The sequence below is a fragment of the Manduca sexta genome, unplaced genomic scaffold, assembly GCF_014839805.1.
Source record: "Manduca sexta isolate Smith_Timp_Sample1 unplaced genomic scaffold, JHU_Msex_v1.0 HiC_scaffold_2427, whole genome shotgun sequence".
NCBI lineage: Eukaryota > Metazoa > Arthropoda > Insecta > Lepidoptera > Sphingidae > Manduca > Manduca sexta.
In genome coordinates, this window is record NW_023593390.1 from 1 (window position 1) to 14,314 (window position 14,314).

General features: G+C 36.9%; 1 protein-coding gene across 2 annotated transcripts; it reads left to right on the plus strand.

Moving 5' to 3' along the window:
• The first annotated feature begins 2,037 nt into the window (after positions 1–2,037).
• Positions 2,038–11,638, plus strand: LOC115444631 (nose resistant to fluoxetine protein 6-like). 2 transcript variants are annotated; one of them, XM_037446005.1, is made up of 9 exons: positions 2,038–2,247; positions 3,127–3,284; positions 4,032–4,195; positions 5,983–6,176; positions 7,202–7,349; positions 7,971–8,154; positions 9,278–9,420; positions 10,843–10,955; positions 11,542–11,638. In XM_037446005.1, the coding sequence occupies exons 3-9, from the start codon at positions 4,088–4,090 to the stop codon at positions 11,606–11,608; spliced, it is 957 nt and encodes a 318-aa protein (XP_037301902.1). In that variant the 5' UTR covers positions 2,038–2,247; positions 3,127–3,284; positions 4,032–4,087; the 3' UTR covers positions 11,609–11,638. The 2 variants fall into 2 exon arrangements, with proteins under 2 accessions (XP_037301902.1, XP_037301903.1); XM_037446006.1 differs by lacking the exons at positions 10,843–10,955; positions 11,542–11,638 and adding an exon at positions 10,252–10,311 and having other exon boundaries at positions 2,039–2,247.
• The last annotated feature ends 2,676 nt before the right edge of the window (positions 11,639–14,314 follow it).

Sequence of the window (14,314 nt, forward strand, 5' to 3'; positions counted from 1 at the left end):
TCCATGCTTACAAAACGAGCAAATTTTTTCTTTTACATTAGTTTTTTAAAACAGTTCTCGTGATTAGCGTTAATTTATGCCAATTATAATGATTGCTTCTTTTTTATTTCTAATTAACATATTAAATTCACACGATTGAAAGGATTTTATTGTGTAAGTACATTGTTTAATATTACGTTTACCTATATATCGTAGATTATTAAACTTATCTTACTAAATTTATCTTAATTTGGTGGTTAATTATGATAAAATTAGTAGAAATATTGTTTCATATAATAGCAGAAATGATAATTTCCTCAAAACTCCATTTTACATAGTCTTAATAAGGTTTATTTTTAAATTACTAGTAAATTTTGCTTATAAATTAACTAATGATTTCTCATTTAGATAAAGAAGTCATAAAATAAATTAAACACACCAAGGAACAAGCAGTTTTTTCAACTATCCGTATTTTTGTAGAATTTTAATGATACATGTCTTTTATGTATATATTTTTACAAATTTCGTGGATTTCCGTCGTTTATACTTCTTCATTTCGGATTGTACTATGATGGGTAGCTCTGAGGGACATATTCATTTATAGTAGGCAGCTTTAAAATCAACGCAATGGTGATTAATTTGGAAATGGCTGTAATTTTACGAAAAAGAAGCGGCAATAGCCTAGTTGGGTGTGGAACGGACTGCCAAGACGAATGTCCGCAGGTTCAAATGCCAAGGACACATACCTCTGACTTTTCTAAAATCATGTGTGTATTCTTTGTGAATTTATCGTTCGCTTTAACGGTGAAGGAAAACATCGTGAGGAAACCTGCACATCTGAGAAGTTCTATATAGGAATTTCGAAGGTGTGTGAAGTCTACCAATCCGCACTAGGCCAGCGTGGTGGACTAAGGACTAATCCCTCTCAGTAGTAGAGGAGGCCCGTGCTAATAGAGGGCTGACATTATTATATTATTACGAAAAATAATAAGTTTCTTTAAATTTCGTGATTTACGTCGTTTGTACTCCCTGATTTAGAATTTTACTATGATGGGGTGGACTTTTTCCTAGTTACTATAGTAGTCAGCTTTAAAACCATCACAATGATTATCGTTTAAAAATAGCTGCACATTAAAAAAATCTGCCAATTTTCTTCCATTTCCTTCAATTGAAATCCCTGGTTTTAAATCGTTTTACCACAGGAACGAGTTTTACCTCTGAGAGATATACTCCTCTGTCGTAATCAGCTATGGAATTATTAAAATGATGATTAGTTTGAAAATGTCACGAGTTTATGTTAGTTCACTCAAGGGGTTTAACCAAAATTGCGGTACACCATATGAGGTACAACAAAATAAAAAACGTTACAACCCGGTACTAACCTACTACAATCCCATGAAAATAGTAAAAAATGATATTTAAAATTCACTTGCCAACTTCACACAGGTGCCAGCGTGGTGAACTAAGGCCTTATGCCTCTCAGTAGTAGAGGAAGCCCGTGCCCTGCAGTAGGGCAGTATATTATATAATATAATAATAATAATGTCAGCCCTGTATTAAATACTGTCCCACTGCTGGGCACGGGCCTCCTCTACTACTGAGAGGGCTTAGGCCTTAGACAACCACGCTGATCTAGTGCGGATCAGTAGACTTCACGCACCCTCGAAATTCCTATAGAGAAATACTCAGAAATGCAAGTTTCCTCAACGATGTTATCCTTCACCGTTAAAGTAAGCGATAATTCACAAAGAATATACACATGATTTTAGAAAACTCAGAAGTGTGTGCCTTTGGTATTTGAACCTGCGGACATTCGTCTCAGTAGACCGTATATATATTACAGGACTGATATTATTATTGTGTCGTACATGAGGACGCGTCCCACCCCTTTTCAAGCGGGAGTGATCCAGGGTAACGCGGGGTAAAAGGACTGATCTAAGCCTCAGTCTTAACACTATCCGTAGTACTGTGCGGGTGCGCTCATTCTGAACACGCACATTATAACCGATTAGGGAAAGTAGTGAGGCGAGTCTTCGTGAATGACATGTTTTATCACAGTTGCCATATTTTTTTTATGAAATTTGCAGCGGCGAAGGTAATGAAAGTATTCTGCATTAAGACCAACTATGCAACATTATTCCACGTGCAAAGCTCAGAGATATCAGCCATGAATGGCATAAGGTTCCTGTCTGCCGTTTTGTGATCTGGGCGCATGTATACATGTTTACTAATATTGCTGGATTATCCAACTCGTTGGATATGGATAAGGTAATATTTTTATATGTAACATATTAGCTTTTCGATTTGTTGAATCAAGATCAGTTGCTCATAATTAGAATTTATGTCTATGACTATAGTGGATCTTCAAAGGTAGCTGAGAAAGAACTGCACTGCAGTAGACAAATACATATTGATGCATTATAGACGGGTCTTGGTAAAATGGATGTTATCGCTATGTAATAGAAACGCTTCCTAACCGATTTGAATAACTTCTTCTTCAGCCTATACATCCACCCTATTTTTTATTGTTTTGAATGACGAGACGAGCTTGCCGTTCGGCTGATGGTAAGCGATACGACCGCCCATAAATAGTAGAAACATCATCCAACACTTTGAATTACAAAGTATTTTTTGGTATTCCACTGCGCTCGCCATCCTGAGACATGAGATGTTAAATCTTATTATGTCCAATAGTTATATTGGCTACCATGACCATCAAACTGGAACACAACAGTGACTACACACTGCTGCTTGGCAGCAGAAATAGACATTGCGATGGTACTACCTACCCAAGCGTACTCTCACATATGAGAGACCTACTATCAGTAAACCAACCCAAAGCTAAGTGTAGGCTTCTTACAATGCACATCAGATTGTCCTGTCCAGGGCGGTCATCAACCAGCTTTGTCTCTCTACTACTGCTTTGGACCAGGTCGTCGCTCCACCACATTAAAGGCTTGCCTCAGTTTCTAGGACCAGTTTTGGGTCTCCTTTCAAGAATTGCCCTACACCACCTTCCATCATTTCTGAATAACTTACAACTAGTTAATGATAAAACATGCACTAAAGGCCACTATTCTGCTATTCTCAAGCTTCCATGACTTCACTGCCTACGCTTTGCCAATAAATATATCTTCTTTATTTCAGGATGCAGGAACACTGACAGGAATATTCCTTCACCACATGGATTTACTCGTGGATACCTTCTTCGCCTTCTCTGGTCTTCTTCTTGTTAACAGTCTGCTCTCTACCAAACCGGGGAAATCACAGAACTTAGTAAAGATGCTCTGCAAGCGTTACTTTAGGTCAGTATGTTGTTTAAATAATACAAGTTATTGGAGGTAAATGGTGATTTAGGGGTAGCACACACTCAAGCAAGAAGACAGAGGAGCGGCTATTGCATTCATTTTTCCCCATGTATTCCATCCATTTTGTTCCAAGATGTCATATCGCTATCGGGCACTTTCAGACTCCGGGCTGATTCTAGGATATTGAGTTTCTCTATGCAGTACTAAGCTGCGATAACGTTGCGTGTGGAACGGATTGCCGAGACACAGGTCCACAGATTCAAACCTCAAGGTTACGCTACTTTGACTTTTCAAAGTAATGTATGCCTTTTTCATGAATTATCGTTTGCTTTAACGAATGGAGACAGCTTGAGGAAACAGACATCGATGAAGATGAATTTTCAAGGTGTTTTACTCTGCCAATCCGCACTAAGCCAGCGTGGTAGACTAAGGCCTAATCCCACTCAGTAGTAGAGGAGGACCGTGCTCAGTATCACCCCAGAATTTCTACCAAACCCATAACTACTAGATTTTAGTCCCTAAGTCAAATTGTATGACACCTACCTTTAAACTCTAAATCAAAATGTTACTTAAGAATGTCTAGGCTAAGATAGCTTCCGTTGCGTCCCATTATGCTTAGCTGGCCACCTAATTATTACATCGCAGGCGTGTAGCCCTGCGCTTGTATGTATTGCATGCACCAGATGTGACAATATACCTCTTCTTCTTTCTTTCATTTAATTTCAAATTCGATATCCTATCCAGGTTAATAGGAACTTTGGCTGTGGCTATTTCCTTCATGACTGTTATATCAGGGGGATATGGACCACGGCCCATTATGGCGCAGATTCGCTGTATCCGAACAGGATATATGCGTGAAGAATTGGTGGAGATGTTTGTTGATGCTAAATACCAGTGCCAAGGAAATGGTAAATATGAATATTTTAATGAAATAGTTTGGTAAAATGTTTGTTAGAAGACTACACCGGCCACACATACACCACTGCATCGTGTGAGCCAGGATTGACAATGCTATTTTATGACACAGAGCGATGAGCTCGGCGTATCTCAGGAACAGCTCAGCAAGTCTGTGGAACACTAATTAGCCTTAACCGCAATGAAATTGATCAAACATACATAGGTAGGATTGAAAATTTTGCTGGTGGTAGGATGTATATCGTATTTTAAGGTCGACACATTTATGCCTGCCTTGTGTACAATGGTCGCTATCTGTGCGGATATAAAATATATTATGGCTGAGTAAAAAATCGCAATATCACTTTGCCCGACCCAAGGATTGAACCCGAGACTTCAGCACTGCTATCATACCGTTATACGACTACGCCACCGCGGCAGTACAATAATGTAGTAAAACATTTACATACTTTTGTTCTGGCTTTAATGCTCTTTGGACAAAAATTCTTTGACTGCTGGTTTGTAGCACAGTAATCGAATTTACTTCTACCGTTTACACATACTAGGTAAAAAAGACTAACGACATCGAATTGTATAAGTTGACCAGGAAAATAAAGAACCCCGTGTGGATCTAATATGGATCTATAAAACAAAATAGCAATCAATGGCACTCTTAAAATATATGTTTTTATTTTCTTGTCTGGCTAAACTGAAAATACGACATAACATTCGTAATCAAAAATGTATACAATACAATGAGTCATAACAACATACAAGTTACATCACACGTATCGCGTAGCTGCCGAGCGCCGACTAATGTATCGGCGGCCGGCGCGCGCGCTGCCTCGAACTCAGCCGAAAGGTTTGCGGTACGTCGTTCCCACCCGCCCGCGATTCTACACTCCCGCGACCGTATACTTAGGAATACGTGCTCATATTTATTTTATTTCTTCATTTCAAATACAGACTTAGGAGGCTTACAGTATTTGCCAGTGTTACCCAAACTAAGCTACGCTTGTATCTTGGGTTGCCATAATAAAAATTACAATATAAGTTATTACCCGCAAGCAGATAACTATGCAATTTATAGTACATAACTATGAGCTAAATAATAATAATACATTGAATACATAAGATTGAGACATTTTATTTGGCAGGCATCCCGTTGTCTCAATCAATAGCCCAGCAACCAGTCCAGCTAGATCCCATCCATAGACCCAGTATAATTCCCATCTTTTCTGCAATAGTCCCTGCACCTTGCAAGCGCTGTCTTTGGCTGTATTTCCTCCATAAGTACAGACAGAGAGAGTACTCGCAAGGTGTATAAATAACTAGAGTAATGTATCTTAAAGGGGCCTCTACGTGTTGGATCTATGTCCCCACGCAAGCCTTCCAAAAGGACCGGCCTTTATGCCGTGATTTCCCGCAGGAAAGATACCACATAATAATAATTAAATTGTATACATTAGGTGAGCACACAAATCAAAGGATACAGTGGAACAAATTTAAAACATAACATGATCTGTGTAAGTTTCTGTGCCAAGAGTTTATGTGTATGAGCTAGTTGTTTGGCAAGATGTAAATGGCGAGGTGATTGTGGAACGGAGCCTGGTCTATGTAGGACGAATGAATGTTGTGTTATGTGGTGATGAACGGTAAATACTTTGATAATATAAGGAATTATACTATTAATATGTTTGTTTACCTATGTATAAATATAAATGGCAATATTCAAACGCTACACGCGTCGATGCCTTATAAGGCAATGATTAGCGCGTTATAATTTAAGTATCTGTTTCAGTGCTTAATTGTCGCCTGGTACATCTCTTGTGACTTCCATCTGACCGCCGCCTGCTCATTCATAATATACGTCTACAGGAAGAACAAGAAAAACGGTCTTCGTGTCTACGGAATCGCTTGCCTACTGGCCATTCTGATACCAGGATTTTTAACTTATTGGTATAAGTTGCAACCTGTCATCTTATTTACTATACAGTGAGTATTTTTCCCGATGGCACATTACTACGTGACCATCCATAAATTATGTTTTAATTTCGTAATTGGAGCTTTATTGATCCGTATTTATATTAATCTCAGTTTCGCTTTCAAGGGCGATATTGGCTGAGACGATGTCATATTAAGGTCAGGTTAAGGTAATTGCTACTTAATAAACGTACATACATCAGCTCAAATGATATCTTAAGATACATGACATTACTACATTTACAGTCTTATTTATAAACTTATATTAGCGTTAATAGATGATTAAGAATTGCTTAAATAGCTGTCAAAATGTCACCGGTTTCCTTATTTAAACCTTATTTGGAGGCCAGATGGCGGGTTTTGACTTACAGTTGATCGAGTAAATTTGTGTTTTAACTGAGCATAGCTTTTTTATAAGTAAGACTATTCATGTATACTTGAGATGTTACTCAAAAGTGAGATTGATTAATCAATTCGGCATTAAGTCATACATCACATTCCTGACACCTCACATTAAGTACATATTGTGCAATTTGAGTTATGTTTTAAGTTAAAATTCAAGTTCATAATTGAATACTGATAGACTTATACATGTGATATCACGAAGTTTCCTTTCGTGTCGTGTCACTGTGTCGTCTCACACTCAACGCGTGACTTAAGATGACCTATCAGGGCCCTTATTCTCTATCTCACACGTTATTTTGACAGTGCGTAACAAGCACGTAACACAACGCGTCATGTTTAGGACTATAGAGATTTGGCTTACAGAATACCATTCCACGCACATTTCTCGAAGATAACATGACACGGCCGCGTTACGCGCTTACACTATCATACAGAATAAGGGCCCAGGAATAAACAGAAGCGCATTGTAGTCAGCAGCCACTTGAGTAGGCGCTCATGGCCCATTCTCTATGCCTATGTTTCAAATGCTCTCAACGAAATAAAAATAAATTTTCCTGAAATAACGATCAAGCTCCTTAAATAAAGTTTAAAAAAAATCTCTCTCAACAGTTTTAACTTACAATAATTTACAGGGACTTCGTTATTTTGAGGATGGTTGCAAGTTTGGATTACGTTTACGTCAAAACATATAGTAGAGGAGGACCTTATGTGGTGGGAATGGCAGCAGGATACCTCATAACAAAATTCAATCGGGAAAAATATAAAAAAGTTATACCAAAGGTAAGAATTTAATCAAAATTCAGATACCATGGGATTTACGTACGAGTCGAATTATAAAAAAGCAGAAAACACTCTGCTTTAGAGCCGCCAGTTTTGCTTTTCCGTTTTAAAATGAATTTGTCAGATAAGTAGTTAGTTCCATGTTTTAAGTAGTTTAGAATGTCCTTTTAATTTATGTTTAGTATTTAAGTTAAATTTGTACAAATTTGCCAAAATGGAACATTCAGTTGGTCAACCAAATAAAAAAAGGCAACAGGCGAGATTTAATATTTTACTGGTTCAGACTTTAAAAGTAAAAGGCCAACAAAACCCATACATTATATTTTATTCAGACATTAAATACTATAGCTAATTATAGACCGGATCAGTACAAAATTATCTCCAAAAGTTATTGTAAAATTATAAAAGTCGTTGTCTTTCCACTGTTCATGGATATTAACACAAAAATAACATATTTACATTAAAAACGTGCAAATCACGATTTGGAAAAACGAAGTATTTTACATTGAAGTTTTGCTATTTCACGGTAGATTGAATAACCGTCGCAAAACCGCAACATTTTTGTATGACAATCTTCCCAATGTCCGCTCATTATAACCTTAAAATTTAATTTTGTTGCAGATTTGGTCATTTTCTGCAGTTGTGTTAGCAGTATCATTAATGCTATTAACAATGAGTGTGGGAACAATATTTTATGACAGAGAATACAGCGCCTTAGAAGTATCTATTTCTGTCGCTCTAGACAGAGTAGTGTGGGCTTTTGCTGTATGCAGTATAGTTGGAGTTTGCATATATGGCGACCTGCGTAAGTGAATATATCATCTTTATCATTAAAGAAAGGGTAGTTGACGACTTTTTTTAAATGCATTTATTAAAAATGTATTTCATCCAACATCTATCGGAAAAAGAATTTATCAAATCCACGCAATAATAAATCATTTATATAGTTTTGAAATTTGATGAAAAGGGAACGTATCAAACTACAATAACAGGAAATGTGACGTCACCCAGTAACACTGCGTGAGTGAGAAAAGGACAGTGCGATAAACCTACCATGCCCGAACTTTAGTTCACAGCCATATTTCAAATATGAATAACTGCTTTATATTTTAACCAATTTTGATGCTAATTTCATCGAACAATTTCTTTTTCAAATTATTTTGTGTTACATTTAAAATAATAAACTAAATCAAACATAGGAAACTACCCTATTAAGAAGCTTCAAAACTCTTTTATCTATGAACTGTAGTGCAATGCAAATCTTTGTTATTTTTTACTATTATATTTGTAATACAGGACGGTAAAATGACCCCAAAGCAACTGATGGTAAGTAGAACACGGATTAGATAGTGTCGACTTACGAGCGACAACGATTACCCCTCGCCAGTCGACACAATTATGCCGGCCTGTTTGAAACCGCATATATTGAAACTGATCCCGGAACGCGACTTACGTGGGCCGCTATGGCGGGTCTTGCGTCTTGTGAAAAGTGGTCGCTTCCCGGGTGGATACAAAATGCTCTCTTAATAAAACAATGAACTATTCCAAAATTATAAATTTGTGGGAATCCTGAAATAAATTATTCCTGTTTGCAACCTTTTTTTTAAGTTACTATATGTTTGAAATTGTTAAAGATAAGTCAAAAATGAAACCTTTTGCATGAAAAAAAATGGAATAATAAAAAAGGTCGCAAACAGATATGACTTTTTGGACGATTCCCACAAATTATCAATTTTGGAATAGGTCATTATTTTATTAAGAGACTAGTCATGTCGTTGAATTTTTTGTTTAGCATTTCGCGTGTTTATTGCTCGCGGCGATAACTCGCCACCTAGTCACTTGCCAGTTTGCCTTATACAATTAAGAATGAATCTTCTGTATCATCCCTTAGGTATCTTTTTGAGCAATAAATATTTTCTCTTTTGCAGCGATTATCAATGACTTTCTGAGTTGGTCGTTGTTCCGGCCCCTCGGGAGGTTATCCTATGGGATCTACTTGCTTCATGCCATGTTCCTGGAACGGATAATATTTTCTACCAGAGCCCCGTTGAAGTACGATCATCTGGAATTTGTAAGTAATCACATGACCCTCACTGTTTGGTTACTTACACCTTCCTTTAAAAATTAAGTTAATTTGTAACTAATTCTAATATTTCTGATATTTGTATTTTATTTGGTACTAGTTAACCCGACAGACGTTTTCCCGTCTTAACTATGAATTTGCAGCGCGCATTCTGTCAATTTTTGATATTAACTTTTCTTAAATTTTCTAACGTTCTGCTCAACTTACTTAATTTTTGTTTCGTAAGATCCTTCTCCTGACATTAACAAACACAACAAAAAAAATAGTGAAATCGGTCCAGCCGTTCACGCGTGAGGGCGTGACCCAGGGAAATAGGGATTCATTTTATATATATAGATATCTATATATATAAAAGAAAGTGGTGTCAGTTACACTATTTATAACTCAAGAACGGATGAACCGATTTGGCTGAAAATTGGTGGAGAGGTAGCTTAGAACCAGGAGACGGACATAGGACTTTTTATGCCGTTCCTCCGGGAACGGGACGTGACATAAGACGTGGTATAAGAAAGCAAAATTTGGTATGGAGATAGTATAAGACCCTGGGAAAGTTATAGGCTACTATCTCGGGAAAATATATAGTGGGACTTTTATCCCGGAAAACTCCTTCACTCGGGCGAAGCCGCGAGCAAAAGCTAGTACTTAATAAAACTGTGAGAGGCTGATGTCTGGACATTATAAATATAGAAGAAATAATATGGGGGGACTTTATTGAAACAACAGAAGGCAAACAACAGTTTTTAGAATGTTTATCTGTCTGTATGTTGTACACATCACAGATTTAAATGCTTTAGATTACAAAAACTGTCACTTTCACAGTACTCAAATCAACACAGTTTTACCCAGAATGTGAAAAATGCCTGACTGAACCTGCATACCTGAGAAGTACTCTATAGGAATTTTGACGGTATTTGAACTCTATCAACCCGCACTAGGCCAGCTTGATGGACTAAGGGCTAATCCCTCTCAGTAGTAGAGACGTACCGTACCCAACAGTGGAAGAGTATAATTACAGGGCTGTATTTTTACTATACACATGGATTTGAGCGAAACATCACGCTATATTTTTACCCCGTTATTCATAGACTTTATTTATTTAAGGACAGAGTAAAGCTGATTTATTTAGTTAAATTGAGATACAACAATATTAGCCAATCACAACGGCCCTATGTCTACGCACTGCGAAGGCCGCCATGCCGTCAGCACTGAGAAACAGACTTGTTATCACAGCTTTACTCCGTCCTTAGATAAAAAACGTCTATGAATAAGGAGGTTATACTTTGTTAATGCATACATCGTTAAAATACATCGTCATAGCGCCTGACGTATATTCATTTATAAAAACTACATCTTTTTCTCATAAAACCTACCTTAACAGATAAAAAGTATCTTAATATTTATCGTTTACAGTTCATAATCACTTGCGGCGTGATCGTAGTGACTTCCATTGCCAGTTTGTTCGTCTGGTTAGTGGTGGAAGCGCCGCTTACCAATATCTGCGATGTTATTATGTCAGATAAGAAGTGAGTAACATCTATGACTTGAAGTTACGTGCATATTGTCCGGCCTAGTTCGGGTTCGATTCCCGGGTCGGAAAAATTATTTGGTTTTACCACTCAAAATCAGCACGGAGTTTGGAATTCATGATATTGTGATGAACTGCCCGTATCACAAATGTCGGAAATCACATTGAAAAAAGTGGGTGCCTTGATTGCACCTCTTCCTACCTTTTTAGAAATAAATTATGATTTGTTTATATATTTTTCAATGCAAATTCAATGTAATTTTACAGTACTAACACCAAAACATTAACATTCTCATTAATAATAAAAAAAATTGAAACATAAAATCTTAATTAATTTAAACTCAGTTAAACGGAAATAAATTTAAACTCAGTTAAAAGAAAGAAATAATTACTATCTTAACTAAATATTAAATAATTAATATTATGTGTGTTATTGTTTGATAACCATCAAGTAATACAATGCAAGTCTGCACCCTCTTTTAAAAAAACGCAGTCCAATCAAAAAGAGGTCTCAAACTCAAATATGCAATACGCAAAGAGAAGAGATAGTAAAAATCTAAAACATTTTTTTTTTTCAATTTCAGATCACCACAAAAGGAAATCGACATGACTATCGAAGCTACTCAAAATGGTCAAAAGAAAGTATTATAAATGTTCTTTAAATATAATATTTATTTTAAATTATGTTTACTTTAACCGAAACCCTAGATTTAGGAGCGACATAATCGTGAAATAACAACTAAGCTATTTAAATAAACAAAAACCCTAGGTTCATTTCTTTAAAGTTTTGCAATCGTCAGATAAGTTACTGTAATATAACCTGGGGCCTTATTCTCTATCCCGCACGTTATTTTAACAGTGCGTAACAAGCACGTAACACAACGCATCATGTTTAGGACTATAGAAATTTGGCTTACAGAATACCATTCCACGCACATTTCTCGAAGATAACATGACACGGTCGCGTCACGCGTTTACACTATCATACAGAATAAGGGCCCTGACTAAATACGATTGTCAAACTTTAAACAGTTTTGTCGACACTACTGCAGTTTATTATGTAATTTATTGGTGGTAGGATATATTTTATATCCGGATAGCGACCACCGTTCACACGATGTTAAAACCCACCATAGTGGCCCATGTAAGTGTGTTGCGTTCCTGGATCAAAACCCAAGGGCGCACACCTCTGACTCCTCTAAAACTATGTGTGTATTCTTTGTGAATCATTGCTTGCTTTAATAGCGAGTAACACATACCTGAGACGTTCTCTAAAGAAATTTTGAGGGTGTGTGAAGTCTACCAATCCGCACTAGGCCAGCGTGGTGGAGTAAGGCCTAAACACTCTCGGTAGTAGTGGATGCCCGTGCCCAGCAGTGGGACAGTATATAATACAGGGCTGATATTATTATTATATTATATACGTCTTCTATATACCCCATTTTTTTATAATTGGTGTACACAATAACCTCAAATCGCCTAGAGATATCATTAAATTAATACCAAAAAAATTACTTATACCAGTGGAAAAATAAACTTAAGAAACACCTACCGGATATTATACAGAAACTTTCGGTAGTAAACATCTTGGCTCAGGTGTGCAATGCAGGCCAGGTAAAGTGGTCTCTCGTTATTTATTTAATAGAATTATGAGATGAGCAATCTTGATGGTAATCGCCCATAACTGCCTCGCACTGAATTGCGTTCGCCATCTTCAGTTGATAAGTAAGTAATCATTTACATAACCAGATATTTCTTACATTGTGGCTCAAAGCAAAAAAAGACCACTGGTTTGAGGCAGGAATGATAATACAGCATCCTGCGTTTATTTGAAGTACACCTTCCAATTTGTTGAAACTGTATTGTTACATAGAGTATAAACCAAACAATTTATGTAAGCTATCTTAGTACTGCATTATGCCGCTTGTGGGCGCCACTTGATATATGTAAGAATGACCTACATTTTTTTGTATATTTCCCTCTGTCGTCGTCTTGTCATTGCTACGCTAATAATTACTGTTCTCAATAAATCTACTGATAGTATTTCAATCCTGTGTTATTTCTCTCATAACCCATCACAAGTACTCTTTGATATAACTCGGTATTCCAATGGTGGTATCAAATATTTATACGCGCACAGCTGTGACGTCACTGCACCTGTAAGTGATGTGGGGTCTACCAGATGTTGACTGAGGAGAAATGATTACTTCTCTGCAGTCGACACAATTTTGCCGGCCTGTTGGAACCGGATATACACAGGCTGATCACCGGAAAACGACACTCCTACGTGGGTCAGTATGGTGGGTTTTATTACCTTGGGTACGGTGGTCGCTATCCAGGCTGATGTAAAATATATCCTACCACCAGTAGACTCTTGGTGACTTACATTACTACTTAATGTAACAGCAATGTAATCAAAAATAGGAACACTAATACCCCTACTTACCTTTCTGAGGATAAAACTAATTATATATAATATAAAAATGAATCCCTGAATGTCTTGCTAAACGCAAATCTCGAGAGGATCTGAACCGATTTCACTAATTCTTTTTTTATAATATTCCTTGACGTCCGAGGAAGGTTCTTACGGACACAAAAATTTCTTGAAAAAATCTAAAATCAACACTTTCCATAGAAAAGATTCGTAATAGTAATTAAAAGTCAAATTGAACTTTAATACCATTACATAAAGTTTAAGTGTTAGTGGAGGGGTTCCGGGAAGGCAAACCAACTGAGTGACGTTAGTATCGTATAAATATTAATATCATTATGTCGACTGTTAGGCAGTACGAAGTTCGCCGGGTCAGCTAGTTTGTAATAAAAACAAGGCAAAATAAAAAAACAATACATTTGGTCAGAACTGTAAGAAACACTCAAGCAAATTGTCGAAAGTTGTAGCACATGTTTACGGATCGCTCCACTTCACAGTATCAGAGACCTACAATGTTGGGACCTTTTAAAGAGATGGTATTGAGCTTCAGCTTGCGGATGTTGCGAGATGAAAACATTGTTTATTTACCCCAAAAAGCTTGGCTAATGTTAAACGCCAATGGTGAAGGATGAAATTTTCCAAAAAGGAACCCTACATAACTTATCTTCTATAAATATAAAAATGAATCCCTATTTCCCTTAGTCACGCCATCACGCGTGAACGGCTGGACCGATTTCACTAATTTGTTTTTGTTGTGTTTGTTATTGTCAGGAGAAGGTTCTTATGAAAGAAAAAAATCCAAAAAATGCGCGGAAAATTAGAAAATTTAAGAAGATTAACGACAATATTAATTTTGCATAACTGTCAGTGGTTTCAAATAACTGTCAGCGATCGACAGAATGCGCGCGTGCATACATAGTTAAGAC

What these genes read in the sequence shown, in the direction of transcription:
- LOC115444631 (XM_037446005.1), top strand. Translation starts at nt 4,088, where the DNA reads ATGGACCACGGCCCATTATGGCGCAGATTCGCTGTATCCGAACAGGAT. An exon ending in GTCATCTTATTTACTATACA is followed by an intron (nt 6,177 to 7,201) that starts GTGAGTATTTTT and finishes AATAATTTACAG; the next exon opens with GGACTTCGTTATTTTGAGGA. An exon ending in AGTACGATCATCTGGAATTT is followed by an intron (nt 9,421 to 10,842) that starts GTAAGTAATCAC and finishes TATCGTTTACAG; the next exon opens with TTCATAATCACTTGCGGCGT.